General features: G+C 34.5%; 3 protein-coding genes across 3 annotated transcripts; 2 read left to right on the top strand and 1 right to left on the bottom strand.

The window, feature by feature from the left end:
• Positions 1–7428: 7428 nt before the first annotated feature.
• Positions 7429–8548, top strand: LOC110607474. The gene is made up of 2 exons (XM_021746595.1): positions 7429–7507; positions 7605–8548. Exons 1-2 carry the CDS (start codon positions 7429–7431, stop codon positions 8546–8548), a joined length of 1023 nt encoding a protein of 340 aa, XP_021602287.1.
• Positions 8549–8704: 156 nt separating this feature from the next.
• Positions 8705–9937, top strand: LOC110607473. The gene is made up of 3 exons (XM_021746594.1): positions 8705–9122; positions 9225–9607; positions 9692–9937. The coding sequence occupies exons 1-3, from the start codon at positions 8705–8707 to the stop codon at positions 9935–9937; spliced, it is 1047 nt and encodes a 348-aa protein (XP_021602286.1).
• Positions 9938–12296: 2359 nt separating this feature from the next.
• Positions 12297–21004, bottom strand: LOC110607472 (serine/threonine/tyrosine-protein kinase HT1). The gene is made up of 7 exons (XM_021746593.1): positions 20811–21004; positions 19984–20116; positions 19185–19380; positions 18992–19113; positions 18759–18917; positions 17977–18258; positions 12297–12548 (listed from the first exon to the last, which is right to left on the bottom strand). Exons 1-7 carry the CDS (start codon positions 21002–21004, stop codon positions 12297–12299), a joined length of 1338 nt encoding a protein of 445 aa, XP_021602285.1.
• Between the last annotated feature and the right edge of the window lie 3561 nt (positions 21005–24565).

The following is a 24565-nucleotide window of genomic DNA, read 5'->3' as shown; positions in this document are numbered from 1 at the left end:
GTTGATGGAACACTTGGCGGGAACTAAGATGCATTCTTCCGGAGAAAATACAAATTGGTTGTTAGAAGTATTGATCGATTAATTTTCATTTGGTCCTAGTCTCACGTTTATCTTGGCTTAACTCTAGTAGAAATTGCATATGTTCCATCAACAGCAGCACAGGTAACAACAAATCTCTCTCTCTCTCTCTCCCCTTCATCTTTTTTATGTATTTAAAAATTAAGAATCTGTGGAATGATGGTGCATTACTGTATAAAAATTTAATTTTAATATTTTAATTTTAATTATGATTTAATCTTTTATATAATTAAAAATAATATATTATTACCATTAATTTAATCGATTTCACTCAATTTTATTGATTTTTTTAATTAAAATTAAATAAATCAAAATTATTAAAATTTTTAAAAATAAAAAATAAATTAAAATTTTAAATTAATTTAATTCGACCGTGCATTATTAAGAATCCCTGAACTCTAGGGCTAAATAAGTTTCGGTCAAATGCTTGTAAAGCTGCCGTTGCACGCTTTTTGGTTTGTGCGGAGAATGGAATTGAAATGGCAGAGCCTTCGCTATGGTGTGCAGCGTGAAGACAATTAGTACATAAAAAAACTTAGTTTGAAATACCTGATTTTAAAAAAATTTAAAAGAAATGATTTTTTTTTAAAATTTTTACATTTAAAAAAATTAATAATATAAAAATTTACTTCACTTGAATTTTTATGAAAATTAATTTTAATTAAAAGTAAATCTTTCTAAAATTATTAAAATTTTACAATAAATAATTTCAATTAAAATTATTTATATCAAAATAACTCTTTTTATTTTCTTTTTTTTATTCTTTATTTTTTATTTATTTTAATTTTAATTTTATTTCTTATTTTTAATTAATAATTGCACTTTAAAAAATTATTTTAATTTAATATTAACTATTAATACTTAATATATTTATAATCTATAAAAATTTTATTATATTATTTTGTTAATTTTAAAAAAATATTTTTAATATTTTTAATGGTAAAAAATTATGTAAAATTTTAAATATTATAAAAATATTAATAATGATTTTTCAATAAATGAAATATAAATGATTATTATTTATAAAAAATATTTACATTTAGTTTAAAAATAATAAGAATGATGAATAAATTAAATCAATTTAAATTTATTATTAATTTATCTAATATAAAAGAGTTTAATTGAATTTTATTACCTTTAAATTAATTTCAAACAAATGAATTTTTTCATTAAATTAAATTCTATAAATAAAATTCAATTTTTTTCCATAGGAGAAATACATACCAGGATAAAAGGAATATAAAAATCTAGACCAGAAAAGCTTAATCTTAGGCTAGAAATGATAAGGCTTAGTTTTCTTGGTTTTACCAAAGTTAAAGTTTGGGTCACTAATTCAATTTTCAATTAGAATTAAAATTGAGGTCACTAATTTAAGTTTCTTAGGTATTTTAATTTCCTTTTAGTGTTGCTATGTCATTTTCTCCTTGTCCAGACCGGCAAGGAGAAATTTTATTACCTCACCGCCTAGAGATGGAAAGAGTTTACTGTTTGGTTTTTTTGTTTTTTTTTTTTTAATTTTTTTTCTTTTATTTCTAAGGCATGCATATCATGAGTTAAAAGAGAAGGTGTTAGATCTATGATACCTATGACTTTTCCTATGTTTTTTAGTTATGTTAATAGTTTGTATGCAGGTTTTCTTGGCTCTTCAACTTAGATCTTATGTGCTTGTATCGGAAAGTCAGAGATTCCTTACCATTAGGGGAGCCAGGAGCTTCCCTTTGGTAGGGTACTGCTGTGGCACCACCGGCTGCGCCGCTGCGGCACCTTTATCCCCCTTCAAAGCATTTTCTGGTCGCCGGTACGGCACGTGCTCCCCCTTACCGTACCTTCCCTTCGCCCTTGTCCCTTACTCAGTTTTTGAAACAGAACTCAGCAAGACTCTTCTTCTCTTTATTACACTTTTCACCTGATGCGCTCCAGTAGGTTGAATATCTACACCAGTTTTTAAAGGATCTTATTGTCTACTATTGTAAATCTCAATGATCTTTAACCACTTTTCTTCAGTGTCGAATGGTCGATCCCAAAATGGCTACAGACCATCGGAGCTCTTTTAGTATCCTCTTTATAGGCTCTAGTGAATCTTGAGCTGGTTCTTCAAGTATTTTAGTTTCTTAGTTATGGAAAAATGGATGGTTGCTAAGCTTGGTTTTTCTATGCTTCAATAGTTTCTTCTCATTCCTAATGATTTTGCTTCATTCACTTTACTTCTTCCGACAACAATAGCAACCAAAATCTCTTCCACCATAACAAGCTAGATATTTTTAGGTTTAGTATATTCTTTTGTAGCCTAGAGTGGTGTAATTGGATTTTTAGCCTTTATATAATTACATTATGTTTAAAAAAAATATATTTGACATTATTATTGGAGCTGATATTGAGAAAATTGTTTTCTTAAATATAGTAGTTAACTAAATATTCGTGAGCACTTTATTCTTAGTGGACCGACTCGGTGCAAACACAATTTAGTTTCAGTTCAATAAATATGAGAATACCTATTGTTATAAAATAAAATATAAATTTAAAACATTCTCGATATAAATTGATCATAAAAATATTAAAAAAATAAAATAATTGAGTTGTTTACAATCCATTTTAGATGGCGATTAGATGTGAAATTAATATTCAGCCAATGAATGTATGCTTATAGCTAGATAATAATGTAAATTTAATAAAGTGCCATGGTATATAAAAAACAAGTTTTAACCCTATGGATCATCTGTATAAAGCTAAAAACCATCAAATTGTTAAGGTTCATCTCATTTTTACAACTAACTATGTCCATCAAACCCTAACTAATATAAATCTAAGTAAAAAATAGTGTTATGATAATCATCTTTAAACAATAAAAGTAAAATATAAAATTTTATATAGTTTTGTTTTTTAATATACGACTACGTCCATATATATTTATCTTCCATTATTTTTAATAAAATTATCAATTACAAACTCAAACTATCTATTTATCAACCTGATTACTTACAATTAATTTCTCACTATAAATTACTCTTAATAAATATATTAATTATTCTCTTTCATTCTCTTATAGAAATAACTCAATATATACTATAACTACAATATATATATATCACAAAGAATGATTTTAATTAAGACTCCATTTATTTTCCAAAAAATATTTTACAGGAAAATATTTTATATATGTTTTAGCGTTTGAAGCACTCAGAAAATTTAGTCAATAAAAAATATTTTTTTTAATAAAAAAATAAGTCATTTTAAGAAAAAATGACTTTTTCTTTTGACATCTTTATTAAAATCTTTATACATAATTTTTTTAATAAAATTTATTTTTTAAATTAAAATTAAACAATAAAAAATAAGTTACCTCATCAAAAGTTATTTTCCATGAAACAAATTTTTCTCAGAAAACATTTTCTACGAAAAATATTTTTTAAATATAAATTATTTTCTGCAAATAAACGGAGGCTAAATGGGTAAATCCATTTCATCACTTTAGCACGAAACATCTCTCTTATTTTATGGTAGTGCACTACACTAGGTAAAAGCTACTCTTCATGATGGGCAAAAGTCTTTCTCCTTAATTAGAAAAAAATTAAATACTCTATCTACGATACTTTTATTCATAGTGTTAGACTATACAATTTTAATTTAATTAGAATTTTCATTAGGTTTAAAAATAATATATAAATAGGAGATTTATTCTATCTAAATTTAAAAAAAATACTCTAATTAAAAAAAGTATTATAATATGATTATGAGTCGAGGAATTTTATGATCTTTTCCATGATATTAGATATAGGATTTATGATTCATGGCAATAAGGCACACCTCTTGTTTTTGGTGTGAGTGAAAAGTAGATTAATTGCTTACAATCTTTTCATTTGCTCTATCAAATTTACTGAGGGTTGGTAGCTCCTTTTGATTGCCGGGAAAGTTGTTACTATGGCACCGGTATCTTGGAGCCACTCTGCTTCATCCAAGGATCATGCTCTCATTGGCTAATGTTGGCTGTAGGCTCTATGGTGTTTCCTTCTCGTACATCCTGATTGTGATTTGGACTACTTCTGATCTATCTTCCTTCTCGTGATTCTAGATATAAGCTTTTGCTGTTCTTCCAACTTGTTAGTTGTTTAGTGTTGATCGGTGATACTGTAGTAAGGGTAACATTTGCACGGTGATGGTGGTGATAGATCCAGGCGGTGCCTCATTTTCTATCGATGCATGTTATGTGGTTGGTGTGGTTTAAATTGAATGAGTTGGGTTGGGTTGGAGTGGATTGGGTTAATAGTTTTGAATTTATTTGTGATTGGTTTGGTTTATTTATTTTATTTTGGTTTTTTTGAGTTTATGAGTTGTAAATTGATTTTTTATTTCTTCTGTATACTTTCCTCTTCAGATCTTGAAAAATGCAATCTATTTTTAGCAGTGATAAAAAATGATATTATAAGTATATACAAAAAGAAAAAAAAAAATTAAAAAGTGAGAGAGAGGGCTTGCCTAGGTGTAAGGTAAGGGTGAGCATTCGGTCGGTTCGGTTCAAAATCGAACCGAACCGAATCAACCTAAAACCGAAATTTTAGTGTTTATAAAAACAGAACCGAACCGATTTTGATCAGAAACCGAATCGAACCGAACCGGTCTGATTCGGTTCGATTCGGTTCGGTTTGATCAGTTTCAAATTTTAATAATTTTTTTATTTTTTACACTTTATTTTTGATATTTTAAAATTTAAATAAAATATTTTAATTTTAATATGATTTAATTTCTCTATATTATTGAAAAAATATATTATTATTACTAATCGGTTCGGTTCGATTTTTTCGGTTTTTTTTATCAAAATCGAACCGAACTGAAATCACCGAAATTTTTGAAATTAAAAACCGAACCGAACTGAAATATATAAAAAACCGAACTAAAATTTTAAATCAGTTCGATTCGGTCGATTTTTTTAATTTAAACCGAATACTACTCACCCTTAATGTAAGGTACGTTTGGTAAAAAAAATAAATATATAATATAACTATTATCACATTGTAAATTTAATTATTATGTTTATAATTCAAAAAATCATGCAATATATTGATAATTTATATTTATTTTATAAGTATAAATAATTTATTAATATATAATAAAATTTATTTTAATATAAAAATTTTATAGTTAATAAATATTTAAAAGATAATATGGTCTAAATAAAAGATGAAGTCTTAACAGCTACCAGCTGAAGAAAAGTACAAGACCCAATTAAAAAAGAGAAAGAAAATTGAATTATTGATACAACATTTTATCGTAAGCAAGAATAATTGAGCCCACGTAACTAAACTACAGCAAAATAAATAAAATTAGAAGAAAATAAAAACAAGCTAAACATGGGCAACCCAAAGACATTTGCACATGTAGAAAACATAGTAAAGTTAGTTGAGGAAAAGAGGAAGAGAAGGAGAAAGAGAGATATCTGCTTTGAAGGCGTGAAAGAAAGAGTGAGGTGGACGTTCAAGTGGAATGCTTTATGAAGACAGGATAAGATAAAATAAAGAAGCCTTCTTTTGTTCTAGATACTTGCCCTTTTCTAAAGATCATCAACCAGGAATTGAAGGTGGAAAAATGAAGAGAGAGAAATATAAGAAACAAATATAAAGCTCTGCAGTCCCCTCCTTTTCTAGGTGCACTGCCTCTCTTATTGTGACATATTAAGTTAGAAAAATTATTATTTACTCTCTGTATTATAAAAAAATTTATTAATTAGTTTCTCAATTTTAAAAAATATATTAAAATATTTTTAAAATTTTAAAATTTATTCTAATTAGTCATTCTTTTAATTTTAATTATTAAGTATTGATAAAAGTTTAAAATACTATTAATTGGAGAATTAATTAATTTATATTTTCATAAAATTGAGAGATTAATTAATAAATTTTTTCATACTATAGCGATTAAATAGTAGAATATTTAATATTTAAAATTAATAAATAATTGATTAGTAGATTTTTTTAATAGTAGAATATTTAAAGTGTTTTTAAAAATTAATAAATTAATTAATGAGTTTTTTTATACGATAGAAGTGAAATATTGAATTTATCTTAGGAGGAAATGATATGGTATAGCAGCTAATGGGATGGGTGGGAGAGGGAGGAGATTGTGATCCGCAAAGGAGAAAGTGATTACAGTTTTTCATGGGTGGCATGTTCAAAGAGGGAGGAATAAATTAAAGAAATTTTTAAGTGCACTCGATCCACCGCGAATCTAAAACATATGAAAATGAATTTATTTTAATTGTTTTTTATAAAAAGCACACTTATTAGTATTTTGAGTTCAGCGTAAATTTAAGTTTTTTCCTATAAATTATAGCAAATGATGAGTCATCGTTGACGATCATCTCTACTTGATAATATTTTTCTAAAATAATTACAATGTATAGTAGGAATTGAGCAGTTTTCAAATCATGCATAATATAAAAAATAATTTTAAAATTATGCAGGATCTGAAAATATTTTTGGATCCTGTGTGGCAATCCAGTGTGTTCGGTAGTATGGTTCGACATCCATAGTGTCGAACAAATGAAAGTTCGACACCATGGGTGTCGAACTGTGGTATATTGAGCTTGTTCGGTACTATAAGTGCCGAACAAGGTGATCCACGCCACGGGAGCAGGGCAGGTGATACTGCTCTTGTGGCTTCCAGCGTGGCGTGTTCGGCACCCAAGGTGCCGAACACGCCAGAAGAAGATAACTCTTCGGCACTATAAGTGCCGAAGAGCTGTAAAGCCTGCATCGCCAGGCTTGCACGGCCCTGCATGCCACATGCAGGTGCATGCATTTAACAACAATTTGTTTAGCAGTGATGATGCCGAACAAATTGCTTGGGCGGCAATAAATCCCATGGACACACAGTGGGCAATAAAATCTCCACGGACCGCACAATGGAATGTAATAAATTCCAACGGCTAGTTCGGCACCATCACTGCCGAACTAGCCAACGGCTATCTCTCCCCACTCCCTCTATAAATTATCCCAGAACACACACAACTCTATAAATCACTTTAACCTCCCCTTTTTGATCTCTCTATATATTATCTTGTCCACTATTTTATAAATTACTCAAAATCTGTCCCTTTTCGATCTCTCTATAAATTACCCCGTCCACTACTCTATAAATTACTCAAAATCTGCATTATAGCTCAACAAATTGCATTCTATAAATTATTTATTTTCCTCTACAAATTTTATAAAATTTCTTGTCCTACTCTTATTGATTCGACTATAAAAAAAGGAACACAGGTAAGTTTTAAAAATTTTATATTCTAAATTTTTATTTTTTTATGTATATAGTAAATTGATATCAAAATATTTATTAATTTATTTTTTTTTTAGATAAATGGCAGTTCCTGCATATGCTAATATTCATTGGGATGGTAATATTATAAATAGTTATAATGGTTACGATTATGATGGAGGTTTTTCAAATATTATTCCAATGGGTAAACAGATAAGTTCTAATCAACTGTAAAATTGCTCGTGCAATTGGATTATCCGAGAATAATAAATTTATAGAAACAATTAGTTTTAGAAAACCTACAATTGTGGATGGATCCTTAAAATTTGAATGTATGGAGATATGGGGTGAAAATGATGTATCTAGTATGTTTAATTACTTATATCAAATTGGTGGTATACCTAGTATAGAAATATATGTTAAGATACTTCATTGTGTTGATACTACAAATGAAGATGCTGATATTGGTTCATCTGGAACTGCTGTGGGATCAAATGATGAACCATGTGAAGAGCAAAATGTAGTTGATGATTATTACTTATCTGATAGTCTTGCAGAGCCGTCAATTAATTTATCTGGTACAGTACAGAATGAGAACGAGGACGAGGATGAGGATGAGGATGACGATGATTCATGGATATCTACTGAGGATGATGAGGATGATAATGGTCATGAGGATAGTGGCAGTGAATCTCGATATTACAACACACAATTTCGTAATCCTATTGTGCCTGTTGTTCATCTTACCCCATACGCAGAAATAGACTTCGATTTGCTGAGGGTGGATCCTTATGATAGGCTAGAAGGTCGTTCCTTTTGGGATCCTTCTAAAAAGTTTTTAGTTGGGATGATATTTTCTTCGAAAGATGCAGTAGCTACGGCTGCAAAAGAATATCATTTAAGACATCATCATCAATTTTGTTATCATGAAACAAGAGAGAAGACTTATTCTATAAAGCGTAAAGACAAAGACAGTGGGTGTGCATGGAGGCTTCGAGCATCCAAGAAAGAAGGAGAGGATGTATGGAAAATTACGAGATACAGTAGACCGCACACATGTACAAATCCTCAGGTGACAAAAAATCATAGTCAATTGGATGAAAATTTCATTTGTTCATTCATCTTTGCATTAATTGAACAGCAACCCGACATAAAAATTGCTGCTCTACAAGCTGAACTGCGGGATAAATTTGAGTACGAGCCGTCTTATCAGAAAACATAGAAAGCTTAGCAGAAGGCAATTGCAAGGCTTTATGGGAGTTGGGATGAACCATACAGTCGTTTGTGTAGATTCATGACTGCTCTTCATCATTTTAACCCAGAAACAGTATACATGATTGAAGATAATCCGCATTAGATAAATGAACGATTAAATCCTATGTGTCGTGTATTTGACCGTATGTTTTGGGCTTTTAAGCAATCGATTGAGGGATTTAAACATTGTCGACCTGTTATCTCAATCGATGGGACATTCTTATATGGAAAATACACGGGGTGTATACTGTGTGCAACCGCACTCGATGGAAATAATCAACTATTTCCATTAGCTTTTGCCATTGTTGATAAGGAGGACGGTGATAATTGGTCATGGTTTATGGATTGCTTAAGGATCTTTGTGACCAACCGAGAAGATTTGTGTGTAATTTCAGATCGGCATGCTGGAATTCTGAAGGCGATACAGAAAGATTGGTGGCAACCTCCAACAGGTCATTATCGTTACTGCATCAGACATGTTTTGAGTAATTATAATAAGACATTAAAAAATGCAGCAATAAAGGAAGCGTTGCGCAAGGCAGGTATGTTTCATGTTTCAATACGAAGTATGCCTAATTTTTTAAATTTAAATTTACTTTTGACTTGTGCTAATTTTACTTTGATGAAATTGTCATTTATATCAGCAAATGAAAACAACAAAATAAAGTTTTTCGAGGCAATGAACAATATTCGGGAGGTGCACCCAGAATCATATGATTGGGCAATGAAGATAAATTTAGAGAAATGGACGAGATCACACGATGGTGGACCGAGGTATGGTGTGATGACAACAAACATGGCAGAATCACTAAATGGCATGATGAAAGGATTTCGAGCGTTGCCAATTACGGCAATGGTTGAAAAAATATTTTTTCAGTGTGTCCATTACTTTGATACGCGGAGGACAACATTTTTGGATCAACAAAGTAGAGGCTATGTTTTTAGTCAGTATTGTATTGACACACTGCATGATAACACAATCAAAGCAAATGCACATAAAGTGAGACTGTTCAATAGTCAAACAATGGTTTGCGAAATAATTACTGCAAATGGCAAGTAAAAGCAAGTGGTCAAACTCATGGATCAAACATGCACATGTGGCAAATTTTAGGAGTTAAGGATACCATGTTCCCATGCTATTGCTACATGCATGTCACATTCAATTGACTACGAACAATTTGTATCTGACTATTATAAATTGGATCGTACTATCCAACGTTACGCGTACACGTTTCATCCTCTTGGATATCCTGACTATTGGCTTGCAGCAGATGGACTTCCTCTCGTGCCTGACATTTCTAGAATAAGAAAGAAGAGACTGCCAAGGTCTTCTAGAATACGTAATGAGATGGACTAGAGGTCAAACAAAATAAAAGAAACGTCCAGGGTTCATTGTTCCATATGTGGCAGGGTGGAACATAATAAGAAAACTTGTATGGGTGGAGAATCAAGTAGATAAATATTGTAAATAATTCAATTAATTTTTAAGTTATTTTGTTGTGTAACATAAGAATTACTCCTTATAGTTTGGAGTGGTGCAAAACATTTCCACCTAGTTCTCGCATTGATTTAATATTTCCTTCGTTTTTCCTTTGATAAATTGAATAATATGAAATTTGAATTAAAAGAAATTAGAAATATTTGAATACATCATTAATTAAATTCTAAGTTTTCCAAATTGCATGTGCTTACCTCTCCAACTCATTCATAGGCTCCATTTCATTTAATTATTAAGTTATGAGTCATGCTCCCTAAGCTAGTAGTATAAAGTTTATTTAAAAAAAATAAAAAAGAAATTATAAAATAAAATTGTGAAATCTCAATAATTAGTCCTTTAATGCTAAAATAGAAGGAAAAACAAATCATAACTTAACAACAACAATAAAATGAAACTGTCTATTCGGTTGATGAAATCCAACCATTCAAGTAAAAGCATTATCACATAAAGCATAACAAAATAATACCAAAGCATAAGGTTACAACTTACTAACGTTATTCACATGGAAAAATTGCATAATCAATTCAATATTTAAAAAAACCACTCAGCTCTGCTAAATATTAAAATTACAAGACAAAATCAGTCTTTTCCTAACCCATTCCATTATCAGTAGTCATTTCCAACTTCATACCAATATCATCTGTTGAATAATCACCATGAACCTATAGAGGAACAACAAATCAAGGAGTCAACACATGTTACACATGTTAGAAGGTGTTTTGTTCTAACGATCCTCACCAATGTTAATACTTAGACACAATAAATTAATCAATTCAAAATGTAATATGAGATCATAAATTAATCAATTCAAAATGTAATATGAGATCATAAATAAGGAAATAAAAACATAGTTCTAGTTCAACTGCGAACTAGGTAATTTAGATAAATGTAAACAAAAACCTACCATAAAGCATAATGGAATCAAAGGAAATAATTACACGCATGCACCAATTTCACATGTGGAATAAACTAATAAGCAGCTATCTCAAGTGCCCGAGAAGAACCTATCATGTGTAATTACAACCTGTGTTGCCCAGAATGGTATAGTGAATAATAACAATCAATCAATATATTAGATTATGCTCAACTAAATTCCCAAAAGAGGGGAAAAAATATATTTAATTAAAATTAAAGGAATTGACTTATAACACTATTAATATACATATTCAAAACTCACAGTCAGTGATGATCAACCAATGCCACACCCTCGATGCCTCCTCTCATGTGGAGCCCACAAGCGACCTCGCCATGGCCCCGGTGCTAAGAACTATTGAGAATCCACATCATCCTGTGTCGGCGTAATGACATCTGGATTTTGCACCACAGCACCAGAAGGATCGGACTGACCAAAATGACCGACACCAGTCTGGCCATATCCTAATCCAGCGTTATATCCTGCAAACATATTCTTTGTACTTTCGCCTGCCATGTAAAACTGCCTCGAAGTTGAAGACTCAGGCGCAGGCTCTGAAGCAAATGCTGGAAACACTGATTCTATTGGTGTATATGGTACACCATACGCACCGGGACTAAATGAAGGCATTGTATGTGGTCCAAGCGTCCAACCCATGTACTGACTATGTGAAGGATAAGACATGGAGGGCATTTGAGATGAGCTTGGTGGCACAATAGATGAGCTTGGAGCATCTTTGTGTAATCCTTGGGCCTGATGATATTGTATAAGGGGAGGCACTGGATGCACATCCCTATCACCTTGTTCTGCTTGGGTGTGATCCCTTCTACGGCCCCTACCATGTCCACGAGTTCTCCCCCTACTAGCACGTGAAAAGGAATCTGGGATAGGCGGGTCATCTAGGTCATCCATGCTAGGCGGTGCAACAGGTGCTGGATGTGGAGTTGGCAATTGTATTTGCCGCCTCTCCTCCATCATACAGAAAGAAACAAACTGTATGAGGTCACACATAGCTGTTATGCTACTAGTGGTAGGGTTGTTAGCAATAGCGTACATGTGCTCCATACCATCCTCCTGCACAACAAATAGGCAATTATATTATTTAGAATACGCTGTTATTATTGTGAAAAATGACATAAAAATATCAATAATTATTTACCCCTGTTCCCATTGCCGCTCCCTTAACCGAAATGCAGCGTCTGGACACCCTACGGTACCACTCCATATACTCTGAATGGAAATGGAGTTGCTCTGTTGCTGGCGGGCCAGTTATTATTCTTCTATCTCAGGTGTTCCAGCCGCAATCTAGTGAGAGTGCACTTCTGCCCAATTTGTGTCGCTCTTCCGCAAATCAACATCATGGAGTGCAGCAGACTCTTGAGGTTTAGCAGGAATATGCTGCTGCATACCAAACTGTTGCATGACCCGATCCGGCTGACGCCATTCTACAATATGAAAGTAGATTAGTGGGACAACAGCCCTCCAAATTACTCGTCCTTGGCGACAATATTCGGCTAGCGATTGAATCAGGGCATCAGTATACGGCTCCCAAATTACCTGCAATGAACATTCAATTGTTATGCACGAATTAATGTTGTAATACTCGGCTAGATTCCGGCATCGGAATCCCTACCTTCCGGCGCAAGCTCCGTTGGCACTTGGAATTTCTGAAGATGCTAGAGTCTTCTAGAGGGGTAAAATGTGTTTCTAAAATGTTTTTATATGATTTTATAGTTTTAATGCAAAAGAAAATGAGTTTTGAAAAGAAAAGACCAAGGAGGCATTTGTCAGGTTCGGCCACCGAAAGTCAAGTTCGGCCGCCGAACATGGGGCTGTTTCGGGAGTGCTTTAGGCTTCCGAAGGCTTTGAGTGAAGTAAACCAAGTTCGGCCGCCGAAAGTCAAGTTCGCCGCCGAACATGGGATAGTTTAGGAGGCACGTTAGGCTGCCGAAGGTGGCTTCCTTTCGGCCGCCGAACCCTAGGTTCGGCCGCCGAACGTGGTGAAGTTTTGGCAGCAGCTTTGGCTGCCGAAGGAGGTTTAGCAGGCCACCTATAAAAGGCCCCGTGTCCGAAAAATGGGCGAGTTTTCTCTCTCTTTTCGGGCATAGGTGAGTTCATGTTCTCCTTTGGTTGTTTTTATGCTTTTTCTTCAGATCCCTCAAGTTTTTCATGAGTTTTATCTTTGCTTTGAAGAGTTTTAAGCTTTGATCAAGGTTTTGAGAGTTTGGAGACTTTTGGAGCTTGGACTCTCCATACCTTCAAGCTTGGGTCGCACCAACCCTCAATCTTCAAGAGGTAAGTGTAGATCCTTATCTTTTGTGATGTTTTAAGTGAGTTTTATGAAGGGTTATGGGTTAGGAATGCATGGGAAGTATGGATGTGCATGTTAAGGGTTTTGATACCCTTTATGATAAAAGTATGTTAATGCATGTTTATGTGATGTTTGTTGGGGGTTTAGGCTAGCTTGAGACCCCTATATGCTTGTTGTGTGAGTTGTGCATGTTTTGAAAGTGTTGGATGTGAGTGAAGAAGGTTTTGGAGGCGGCTTGCATAAGGCGAAAACGGGTTCTGCCTTGCTGGGGAACCCAGGTTCGGCCGCCGAAAGTGGTTTCGGCTTCCGAACCTGCCTGTGGACGCAATCTTTGGCCGCCAAACCTTGCCCCCGAAAATGGACTTTCGGCTCTGGAAAGGACTTTCGGCTCTGGAAAGGACTTTCGGCCACCGAAGGTGCCGTCGAAAGTGCTTGGCTTTCATCTCTGGAGGAGACTTTCAGCCGCCGAACCTGCCGCCGAAAGTGCCTAACTTTCGGATCTGTGGGAGCATTCGGCCACCGAATGTGCCGCCGAAGGTGCCCTGTCCAGCCTTCCTTTGCCTGTTTTGCATGCATGTTTTGAGGTGTTTTAGAGAGGTTTTAGGGGAGATGTTTAGTGTTATGTTAGAGTTGTTTGGTCCCTCATTTGAGTCCACCTGTGTAGGATCGGACCTGAGGAACCGAGGTGGTCAGCAGTGTTAGCTACTACAGAGTTAGTTCAGAGCTAACCAGAGGTGAGTAGGATTGAACTTTGTGTTTAAAGTAAATTAAATGTTTTAAGCATGTTCATGTATCATGAATGCCATGTTATGTAATAGGTTGTTTGCATTAGAATTCACGAATATGATGCATTGCATAATACGATGAAAATGATGTGGATGAATATTGAATGATCTTCTAGCCCGCAGTACGATATGATATGATATGACATGGTGTGACATGAGATAGAAAGACCAGGTGTGGCCTAATCGCCCCTGGCAATATGTTATAAGTAAGAAAAGACCAGGCGTGGCCTAATCGCCCCTGGCATAGTTGGACATGTTATGATATGAGCTATATAAGAGGAGACCAAGCGTAGCCTTATCGCCCCTGGCACAGTTGGACATGTTATGATAGGTAGAGGGCTATTGATGACAAATTCATCCTTGATGTGATTTGTTTGTGTTGTGATGCATTTCATGAAAGCGTATGTTTAAATGATTTTATTATCGTTCTGCTCACTGGGCTTTATAGCTCACCCTTCTCCCCTAACCCCAGGCTTGCAGGGTCAGAGATAGTTCAGGAGGTCAGCAGGTTATGGCTTTGGTTATGTTATGTAATAGTATAGTAGTGGACATGATGTAATGTAAAATTATGTAATGATGTAAAAGAGATGTATTGTAAACTAATGTATTGAGGTTTAGTATTGTATTTAGCCCTAATGTTTATAGTTTGTCCCTGGTATACATGATCTTTATCTATGTTTAAAATGAGATATGATGAACCAAGCTTGACGTATGATATGTGGACCCAACTGGAGCATTTGATGAGGGCTCCAGTAAGGGGGTTTTATGTTTTCAGCTTTTATGCATGTTCAGGTCAAGCTTGGTAGATGTGAAAAGTTAAGGTTTTATGCCATGTTTGATCATGTATGGGATTATACCAGCTGTACATGAGGTATGTTAGGCTTGCTACGGGTCCCGGCGACCTGAAGTCGATCTGGATCCTAGCACCGGTAACGGTCTGGTTTTCGGGTCGTTACAGATTGGTATTAGAGCCCTAGGTTCATATGGTCAGACCTATAGTGTGTCGGGCTCATAGAGGTTATAGAAGGGCAAGCACAATAGGAAAAATCATGTCCACTAGAATAGGATGTAGAGTCCTGTCTTGTATGATGACGTGAAATGCCATGATGAGATGCATGTGCATTAATGATATGATATGTATGTGATGGGGATTCATGTGTTCCCACATGGATCATGTGATGTTATGTTTAAATGTATGCATTGTGCTTTCAGATAGCAGGATGAGAGGAACTCGTCGATCTGCTAGATTGACTGGCGCTCCACCAGAGAATGAGGGCATGGATGCCCATCCCCCTGTTCTGCAAAGGGCAAGATCTTGTAGGACAAGTAGAGAAGGAATATCAAGGGACCCTAGGAGGTCTTTTGATGCAAGCAGGAGGAGATCAGTTCTGGGCAGAATGTCAGATGATGTGAGGGAATCAGCAGAGGAGGATCAGAGAAGAGATAGTAGTCTGGACATGAGTATGTCAGTAGAGGGTATGGAAGTGTCTCAAGGAGGTGTTCAGGCCTCGAGTTTTGTTCACCCATCCCAGTACCAACCCTATCCTCAGGGCCCAGGGTATCCGATGGGGAGTACATTGGATTACTCCAGTTACCACCCATACCCTACCTTCATGCCGTATCCTCCCTTTTACCCACAGTATTCACAGTACCCCATGTTTTCACCCTCATCATTTTACCCAGGTCCAGCAAACCCTAACCCAGGGAATGTTGCACCTCCACCACCATCAGAACCAATAGTCCTTGATGTCCAAACACCCAGACCTAGCTCATCAGTTGGGGGTAAGGTAAAGATGACCGATTTCCTAAAGTTGGATGCTCCCAAGTTTGAAACAGGCGATGACCCTTTTGAGTATCTCAGAACGGTAAAGATGATAACTGATGAGTTGGGAGCAAGTGACGGTAGAGCCATTCAGATGGCAGGGTTCACATTGAAATGCAAGAAGGCAAGGGAATGGTTCAAAAACTATGTGGACCCAAGGTTGGAAAGCTTATCCTGGGAGCAGTTTGCCAATGAGTTTGCAGGATGGGCTTTTCCAGACAGTTCAAGGGAGCTTAAGATGATTGAGTTTGAACAGTTGAGGTAGACGGAAGAGATGAGTGTGGATGAGTTTACAGATAAGTTTCTGGAGCTGTTGCCATTTGCAGGACAAGTGTTTGATACAGACCAGAAGAAGGCTAGGAGGTATACCATGAGGCTCCATTCCAAGTATTCCTCCTTGATACAATCAGCAGACAGGGAGAGTTTCCATGCTATAGTGGATATGGCTCGGAAGATGGAGGCTAGTGCCATTATCCAAGGGACAGTTAAGCAGTACGTGGCACAGTCTTCGAGTACCAAAATCCCGGGGACAAGTGATGTTAATCTCTCCCCTCTGAGCGAGGCTGTCACAAAGAGTAAGGAGGGAGGCAGAGGTCTCAAAAGATCGAAGAAGAACAAGTTCTGGAACCGGATAAAGTCTGGTCTGGGAATAGATGATGGTTCGAGCTCTGGTTTGGACGACTCCAGATGTACGAGGTGCGGTAGGCCGCACAAGGGAGTCTGTCTGGTGGGGACAACGGCATGTTTTAGGTGCGAACAGGAGGGACACATGGCACGTGAGTGTCCCACTGCGACCTTGGTGACACAGTCTCAGCAGACAGCTTCAAGTAGAGTGGCTCAACTAGGAGCTCCAGCCATAGCGCGGGGCAGAGGCAGAGGGAGAGGGATAGCTTCTTCTTCAGTAGGTTCCCCAAGTGAAGGTCCATCAGCTCCAGCACAGATCTTCACTATGACTCAGCAGGAGGCTGACGCGTCAGACATGGTGGTGATAGGTAATTTTCACTCCCTTATGTTTTGATGTGTATGCTTTTATGAACCCTGATGTTTCTCTTTCCTCGCTGCTTAGAGAGCCGTAGAGAGTTTGGGTTTGATAGCTTCTGGGATTAAAGTGTCCTCTTTGGGTCAATGGACCCAAGTGTGATCCATCAGTGGCAGAGTCAGTCTGCCAGTATAGTTCAGAGTATGTTGAGAGTAGATGCCTTCCAGCCGACCTCATGGTTCTAGATTTAACTGAGTCTGATGTCATTCTAGGGGTGGATTGGCTATCTGCTCATAGTACTGCCTTGGATAGCAGAGACAAAGTAGTCATGTTCAGATATTAGGATGGATCAAGGTAGTCTTTTGAGGGGACAGAGTAGAGATACCTAGAGGTTTGATATCAGCCCTACAGGCTCATGAGCTGTTCAGAAAAGGTTGTCAGGGGTTTCTTGCTCGTGTTAGGGAGCATAGTTGTCAGATCAGGGAAACCAGCTTCAGTGCCCGCAGTCAAAGAGTTCTTAGATGTTCTCCCAGACAAGCTGCCAGGTTTACCACCTGCTAGAGAGATAGAGTTTGGAAATGAAGTGATGATGGGAATCAGACCCGTCTTTAGCACTTAGTGTCTTACATGCACATAATTATATACGCCTATAATGAATTACATGTTAACTAAATTTGTGGTAGAACTCTTTTAAATTTACATTAATAAGCCTACATTTTCTTTTTTTCAAAGGATAATTTTTACGATATAGTCAATAATTATTTAATAAATAAAAAATAATACAAAAAATATACAGAACAATTAATTTTAGATTTTTTTATAATAATTTTAAATTATTGTGAAAATGTTATTTTAATAGTATTAAGAAAATAATTTTATAAATCTATTGCATAAAATCTAAATGTAGTAGTGGTAGTTGACAAGCTATTTATTGTCGAGATGTCTAAACACAAATTAGGATAAAACATTTGGTAATGTACAAAAACGCATTTCATTGATGATTTGAAAATTGTTAATTTCTAAACCTTTACAATCAAAGACTTTGCCATTCCATAAGATTATTCAGAGAAGCAGTTTTCAAAACATACGCGGAAATTAAGAGAAGAGCTCTTATTCTTCTTGGCTCTCTTATCAGATTTCTTTTTCACACGACCACTGCCCCTGTAATCTTCTCCCTTTTTGTTTTCGACATCTTCAATCTCCATTACTTCGGGAGCTTTCATCTCTGCAGGCCAAGTGCTATAGAGAAAGTCTTTTAAATATTTTGTGATTTCCAGGAATTCTGGTCGGAGAGCTGGGTCTTCTGACCAACAGGACTTCAAGAGAGTGGCTAATTCAGCTGGAATATTCTCCAAGCTAGGTCTTTCATTCTGAATGTAAAAGAATCATTAAAATCTTGATCATATAATATACTTTTTTGGGGGAAAATGCATGGCAAAGAAGAAAAAAAAAGTAATTAATGGTGTTTAATAGTTGGATAAATTACTATTAAGTCCCTAAATTTTAAAAAATTTACCAATTCATGGATATTTCATGGTCACTCAATTAAAACTTTTCCAAATTCTGTAAGATAGAGCTATTTAGTCCTCCTATTAAAATTCTTAGTTTCCATTGAATATTTATATTATTTAGTCTTTATAATTTTAAACACTCATGCTATTTAGTCTCTCTGACTAAAACTAAAATAAGATGACCAACAATTTTTTTGACAGAAGAACCAAAGATTTTAATTTAAAAAATACAGGGATCTTTTAATAGAGTGATTTTGAAATAGGGATAAACTTATGAATTTCTTAAAAATTTAGAGATCTAATAGTAATTCTCCTTTAATATTTGTCATTTTATCTTGAGGAAAATTTAGACAACATACATTGGCTGCAGCAGCATAGGCCACAATCATGTTGTCCCTTCCCTTGAATGGAGCTTTATTGGTGAGCAGCTCCCAAAGAACAATTGAGAAACTATACACATCCACCTTATGGTCATAATGTTTCTTCATTCCAATTTGCAGGGCTGCTTTGCTGAATATCTAATTTTCAAAGGTGACAGAATTATAAATGTGAAATGATTTATGAAATTCAAACTTGAAAGTATGAAAAAAACCTCAGGAGCCATCCACTTGTAAGTGCCAGCTTCACAAGTCATTTCATTTGTTATTTCCTCTTTAGCTAGCCCAAAGTCAGACACTTTAACTCGTTTTTTATCATCTGTGAGGAGTAAATTGCCTGAAAATTAAAGTGAATTTACTTAATAAAATGAATGGAAACTACTAGGAAAATAAAAGAAATTAACTTACTAGGCTTCAAGTCTCGATGGATGATGCCATTTTCATGCAAGTACTCCATAGCTCGAGAAATATCAAGTGCAAAGCTTATACAAAGTTTCAGATCTAAAGGCTTTGGGCGGGTGCTCAACAAATGCTTTTGGAGTGTATCGCCTCTCATAAGTTCAGTAACTAAGAACATTGTTGGTTCCACAGAGGCACCAATTAACTATTTTTGCAAAATAAATCTTAGTTAAGTCTAGGAAAATTATTTATCACAATGTATCTCTAAATTGAAAAGCTCTAAACATTATACAAAATAAATAACAAGCATTTATGATGAATAAAAATCTTTAGCTCATGGGAAGCTTTGGTCTGGATTTTGAATTAGTCTTGCTTATGCTATCTTGTGGTCTTTATGGCTAGTAAGAAATGAGAAAGTTTTTGAAGATAAAGACATCTCCATGGAATCTCAGTGTGCTCTAATTCTCCACAGGGTGTCAACTTGAATAAAAGCTTTGAATTATGCCTTCTCCTACATTGATATGGATCTTCTTAGGTTATTTTTGAATCCTTGGATGCTTGTTTTACTTTGTATTTTTTAGGTTTTGCAGGTTTTTCACTAACATCCCAATGTTAGCTGTGGGCTGCTTTTCTTTTTATTGGGAGAAAGTTTAGTTATGTTGCTATGCTAAGTTTTCTAGATTAAAGAAATATTTTTTTCCTTGTTAAAAAAAAAAAAAAAGAAATACACAAACAAGCTAACATAAAAGAATCTAAATGGGTAGTAATTCCTAGTCATGAAAGTATAAGAGCTAATACAATGAAATACCTTCACAATATTTTCATGGTTCAACTTGGATTGCAGCATAACCTCCCTTTGAAATTTCACCTTATGCTCAAAAATTACGTCTGACACTTTCATTGGTTGTATTATCTTCATGGCAACATGTCTGGATTGATATCTACAAACATATTTCAAAAATATCAAATTTGTAATTTGAAGATATCAGTTTCTTAATAGAGGATTAATATAAGAACTACAAATTTTTTCAAGAAAATTTAAAATAAATAAATATTGAATAAGTGTACTTATCAAAATTCTATACGATTAAATTGTAATTATTTAGTTTATTTTGGATATCATACAAAAACATATATAAATTTTCTTGATTTTATATTTTTTACTTTTTCTGTAAATTAGATCAATTTTTTATTATTACACAATACAGATCATAAAGATCAGCTGTTCTTTTTCTGAATAAAAAATAAGAAAAAGTAGAAATACATAGCAAAGCGAAATAAATTGGAATTTCCTTTTCTTTCTTTCTTTCTTTTCTTCCTCCTTCACACAAGATAATATATTAGAATGTGAAAACACATAAGATAATAGAAATCAAAATTCTATTAACCCTATCTCGCAAATATCATTTCTTCAATGAATCTATAATTCCAAAACAAAAAATTCCTAAATTCTTATTACATTAATTGTAATATGTATTACCTTAGACATAATAACACATAAAAATGATTTAATCCCATCAAGATTTTGCTTTCTAATAAAATTCAGATATTGAATATCAAAAAATAATTCTGAAAATAATAATAATAATTCGATTAATGAGAAAAATAAAATCATAAAAAAAAAAAAATGCATACTCTCCAGCATAGACGAGAGAATAAGGCCCTTCAGCGATTAGCTTACGAACGTGAATATGACGAGGATCAATTATCAAGTCCTTATTGATATTGAAAACAAATTGGTTTTTCAAATCATTCTTTTCCTCATCGGTATCGTTATCGTTCATTGCAGAAGCTTTATGCTTCCGCTGGTTAAGCCTTTGATTATGCATTACATAATAATAATAATAAAAAAAAGAGACCAAAGAGTGTATTTGATTTCTATTAAAATTTATTTATTTGTTTATTTAATAGTACATTGCTTGAGAGAATTTTGAAATTTATTTTCATGTATGATTTAAAAATAAAAGTTAAATATTGTAAAATTTTTAAATATTTTTCATCATATAAAGTAATGAAATAATTATTGATATGATTGATTCAAATTTAAAATCCGTCTAAACTAAATTAATCAAAATTGACATTGAATTTTCGATTTAAAGAATTTTTTTTAAAAAAAAAAAGTAAAAAAAAAAAAAAAATTCTAACAGTTGAAATCAATGAAAATAAAATTGAAATAATGCGAAAACGTAAGTGGAATTAGGAGAACCTTGGGGGTCAATTCTAGTCCCTCTAAATCTTAAATCAAAATTGCTTCAACCTCAAAAATAGCCCTTGGCTACTCTTAACAAAATGAAATCTATAAATATTTATTGAAGTTTTTGCTCTTAATTCTTTAAACCATACCCAAATTGAAATTTTTATAAAAATCAAAATATGAAAAAAAAAATATTCAACAATATTATCTAAAAATAAAAAATAAAAATGAAGCACACAACCATAATAGACATTTTAAATACTTACAAAACAATGATGATGAAACCTAAAAAATAACTTACAATTATCTAAATCCATATAAGATTTGAAAAAACAAAGCAACAAAATTTGAAGGTTTATCTATCCCTTGTTTAGTCAATATATCTACAAAAAATTAATATCACAGTGTATTATTATATGAGACTAGATTCAAAAGTTGTGCAAATAATAAAATTGAATAAATAATTAAGTTGAATTTCCATAGAGCTAAATTCAAATTAAGCACCCAATTTTTGAATTTGACTCAGTGACAATCCCGTCAGACCTTTATATTATTCCATTAAATTGAAACTAAACTCATGTGTTTAGATTAGGAGTTAAGACCGTGGTAGTGCCGGACATCATTAATCTCCCCTAGTATTGAGTGACAAAAAATATAGGCGAGAGTTGTACGTAGAGTTTGCAGTGATAGATATTTCATTTGCATAAAATGTGATACTCGGTCACCCAGTTCAAAATTGCTACAGTATTATTATTCGACTTGTTAGAGAAAGTGGAATCTCACATAAAGCCATAGTCAGCAAACCCGATAGAGGAGGTCCGGGTTTAATAGAGCTGCTAAAGAATCAAGTAACCACTTTTACTTGGTCTCCAAAAGATATAATAAGGGTGGACTCGGCTTTCATCACCTATAAGCTATCTATTGATAAAGTTGTCAAGTTAGTCTAATAAAAGAAAAAAAGGTTCATCCCGGAGAGGCGGCAAGTGATCAAAGAAAAGGTTGACAAGCTTTTGAGTATAGGGTTAATAAAGGAAGTCCAATATCTCACATGGCTCGCCAATGCGGTCCTAGTGAAGAAAGCTAATAGGAAATAGAGAATATGCATGGATTTTACTGACCTGAATAAAGCATATCCGAAAGATCATTATCTATTGTCATCTATCAACAGGTTAGTAGACTCAACACTGGATCACGCAGTAATTTCTTTCCTTGATATCATTTTAGGTTACCACCAAATCATGATAGACAACAAGGATGTAGAAAAGACTGCATTCATAACAGATCAAGAAGTTTTCTACTACAAGGTGATGTTCTTTGGATTAAAGGATGCGGGGCGACTTACCAAAGACTAGTGTCAGATATTTTTAAGGATATGGTAGGGTCAACAGTCGAAGTGTACGTGGATGATATGGTAGTAAAGAGTCGATCCTTGGAAGACCATCTAGAAGACTTCCATAAAGTCTTTAACGTACTGGACAAGGCAGGTATGAAGCTGAACCCTGAAAAGTGTACATTCGGAGTAAAAACTAGGAAGTTCTTGGGGTATATAATCTCAGAAAGAGGCATAGAAGCAAACGTTGAGAAGATCAGCGCCATCCAAAACATAAAGTATCTAAAATCATTAATGAAGTACAGAGATTGAATGGGCAAGTCACTGCCCTGGGCCGGTTCATATCATACTCAGCCAGAAGGTGTCTCCCATTCTTCAAGCCTTAAAATGAAAAGATAATTTTGTGTGAGGGGAAGAATATGTAGAAGCATTTGAAAGTCTGAAAACCTTTTTATCATCTCCTCCATTGCTAAGCTCGCCTGTCGAAGACCAAGTTTTTTTCCTATGCCTATCTGTAACACATGAAACAGTTTGCTCGATACTCATTCTTGAGGACAATGGGAAATAAAGTTCAGTATATTATGCCAGCCAAGTCTTGAAGTAGAGCTAAATTATCCTCCTCTAAAAAAGTTTACGTTTGTAGTCCTAATGTTAGCCACAAAGTTGCGCCCATATTTCGAGTCACACATCATAGAAATTAGAACATATTACCCTCTACAAAGGTTCTACACATGTCAGAGCTATTAGGGCAACTCTCCACCTGGGCGATAATATTTTCGGCCTTTAATATCAAGTACATTCCAAGAAAGGCCATGAAAGCCCAAGTAGTAGCCGATTTTATCGCATAAATGACTCTGCCATTAGAGCCTTCAGATTCCTCTGAATCAAACATGGAAAAGTGGAAGATTTGGGCAAATAGAGCTTGCAGGGTTGGGGGTTCTAGAATCGGGATCCTGTTACATTCTCAAACCGGTGTCAAGCTTCAATATGCGGTAAAGCTCACTTTCAACACTACCAATAATATAGCTGAATACGAGACTGTAATAATGATCTTGAGAATCATCAAGTAATTAGGTATACAAAAATATACTATTTTTAAGGACTCACAATTGGTTATTAATCAGTGCAAGGGACAATTTAAAGTCCGAGAACCGAATCTTGTCAAATACGAGAAAAAGGTTTGATCCTTAATGGAGAGGATCAAAGTCGGACAGTGTAACGACCCTGAAATGGACCGTCACCGGCGCTAGGATTCAGGTCGGCTTAAGGCCGCCAGAACCCGTAGCAAGCCTGTAATACTCTCTGTGTACCTGTAAATCTCATACATGATCATACATTTTCAATAGAAATAAAAAATTCTTTTCTGAACCAAGGCTTAACCTGTGCTTGCACTATCTCTGTACCCTGTACTCTGTACCCTTGACTAGAGCTTGCTCTAGATGGGTTATTTCATACCTGTTAAGCCTGGTTTGTCACATACGCTATAAAAACATATTCACATACAGATCATGTATATAACAACAGATTTACATTACAAACCACTAAGGCAAGCACAACTCTAACTCAATATACAACTGATAAAATACATGTCCACTCTAAACGAATACAAGTCTCCGTTTCTCTTTCTGACCTCTTCTGGACTTTCCCTCTGTACACTGTACACTGAATCCTGCAAGACTGGGATTAAGGGAGTGGGATGAGCTCTATAGCCCAGTGAGTAGAATAATAAAATCAGTCATAAAATATGATCTCATGGAATGCGTCATAACACAGACAAGCCACATCAAGAGTAAACCTGTCACCACATAGCCTCAGTAACTTCCGTGCCAGGGCGTAGAATCGAGCACCTGGTCTTCCTGTCATATA

This window comes from Manihot esculenta, chromosome 12, assembly GCF_001659605.2.
Source record: "Manihot esculenta cultivar AM560-2 chromosome 12, M.esculenta_v8, whole genome shotgun sequence".
NCBI lineage: Eukaryota > Viridiplantae > Streptophyta > Magnoliopsida > Malpighiales > Euphorbiaceae > Manihot > Manihot esculenta.
The sequence above is the reverse complement of the archived record's forward strand: the minus strand, read 5'-3'. Positions and strand labels throughout refer to the sequence as shown.

Excerpts from the sequence above, each read along its gene's own strand:
- LOC110607474 (XM_021746595.1), top strand. The coding sequence starts at position 7,429 with ATGGCAGTTCCTGCATATGCTAATATTCATTGGGATGGTAATATTATA. Across the intron at positions 7,508-7,604 it reads TGGTTACGATTATGATGGAG|AAACAATTAGTTTTAGAAAA; the intron begins GTTTTTCAAATA and ends ATAAATTTATAG.
- LOC110607473 (XM_021746594.1), top strand. The coding sequence starts at position 8,705 with ATGTGTCGTGTATTTGACCGTATGTTTTGGGCTTTTAAGCAATCGATT. Across the intron at positions 9,123-9,224 it reads GGAAGCGTTGCGCAAGGCAG|CAAATGAAAACAACAAAATA; the intron begins GTATGTTTCATG and ends CATTTATATCAG. Across the intron at positions 9,608-9,691 it reads TGTTCAATAGTCAAACAATG|GAGTTAAGGATACCATGTTC; the intron begins GTTTGCGAAATA and ends GGCAAATTTTAG.
- LOC110607472 (XM_021746593.1), bottom strand. The coding sequence starts at position 21,004 with ATGCATAATCAAAGGCTTAACCAGCGGAAGCATAAAGCTTCTGCAATG. Across the intron at positions 19,114-19,184 it reads CCATCGAGACTTGAAGCCTA|GCAATTTACTCCTCACAGAT; the intron begins GTAAGTTAATTT and ends TTTAATTTTCAG. Across the intron at positions 18,918-18,991 it reads ACAAGTGGATGGCTCCTGAG|ATATTCAGCAAAGCAGCCCT; the intron begins GTTTTTTTCATA and ends TTTGAAAATTAG.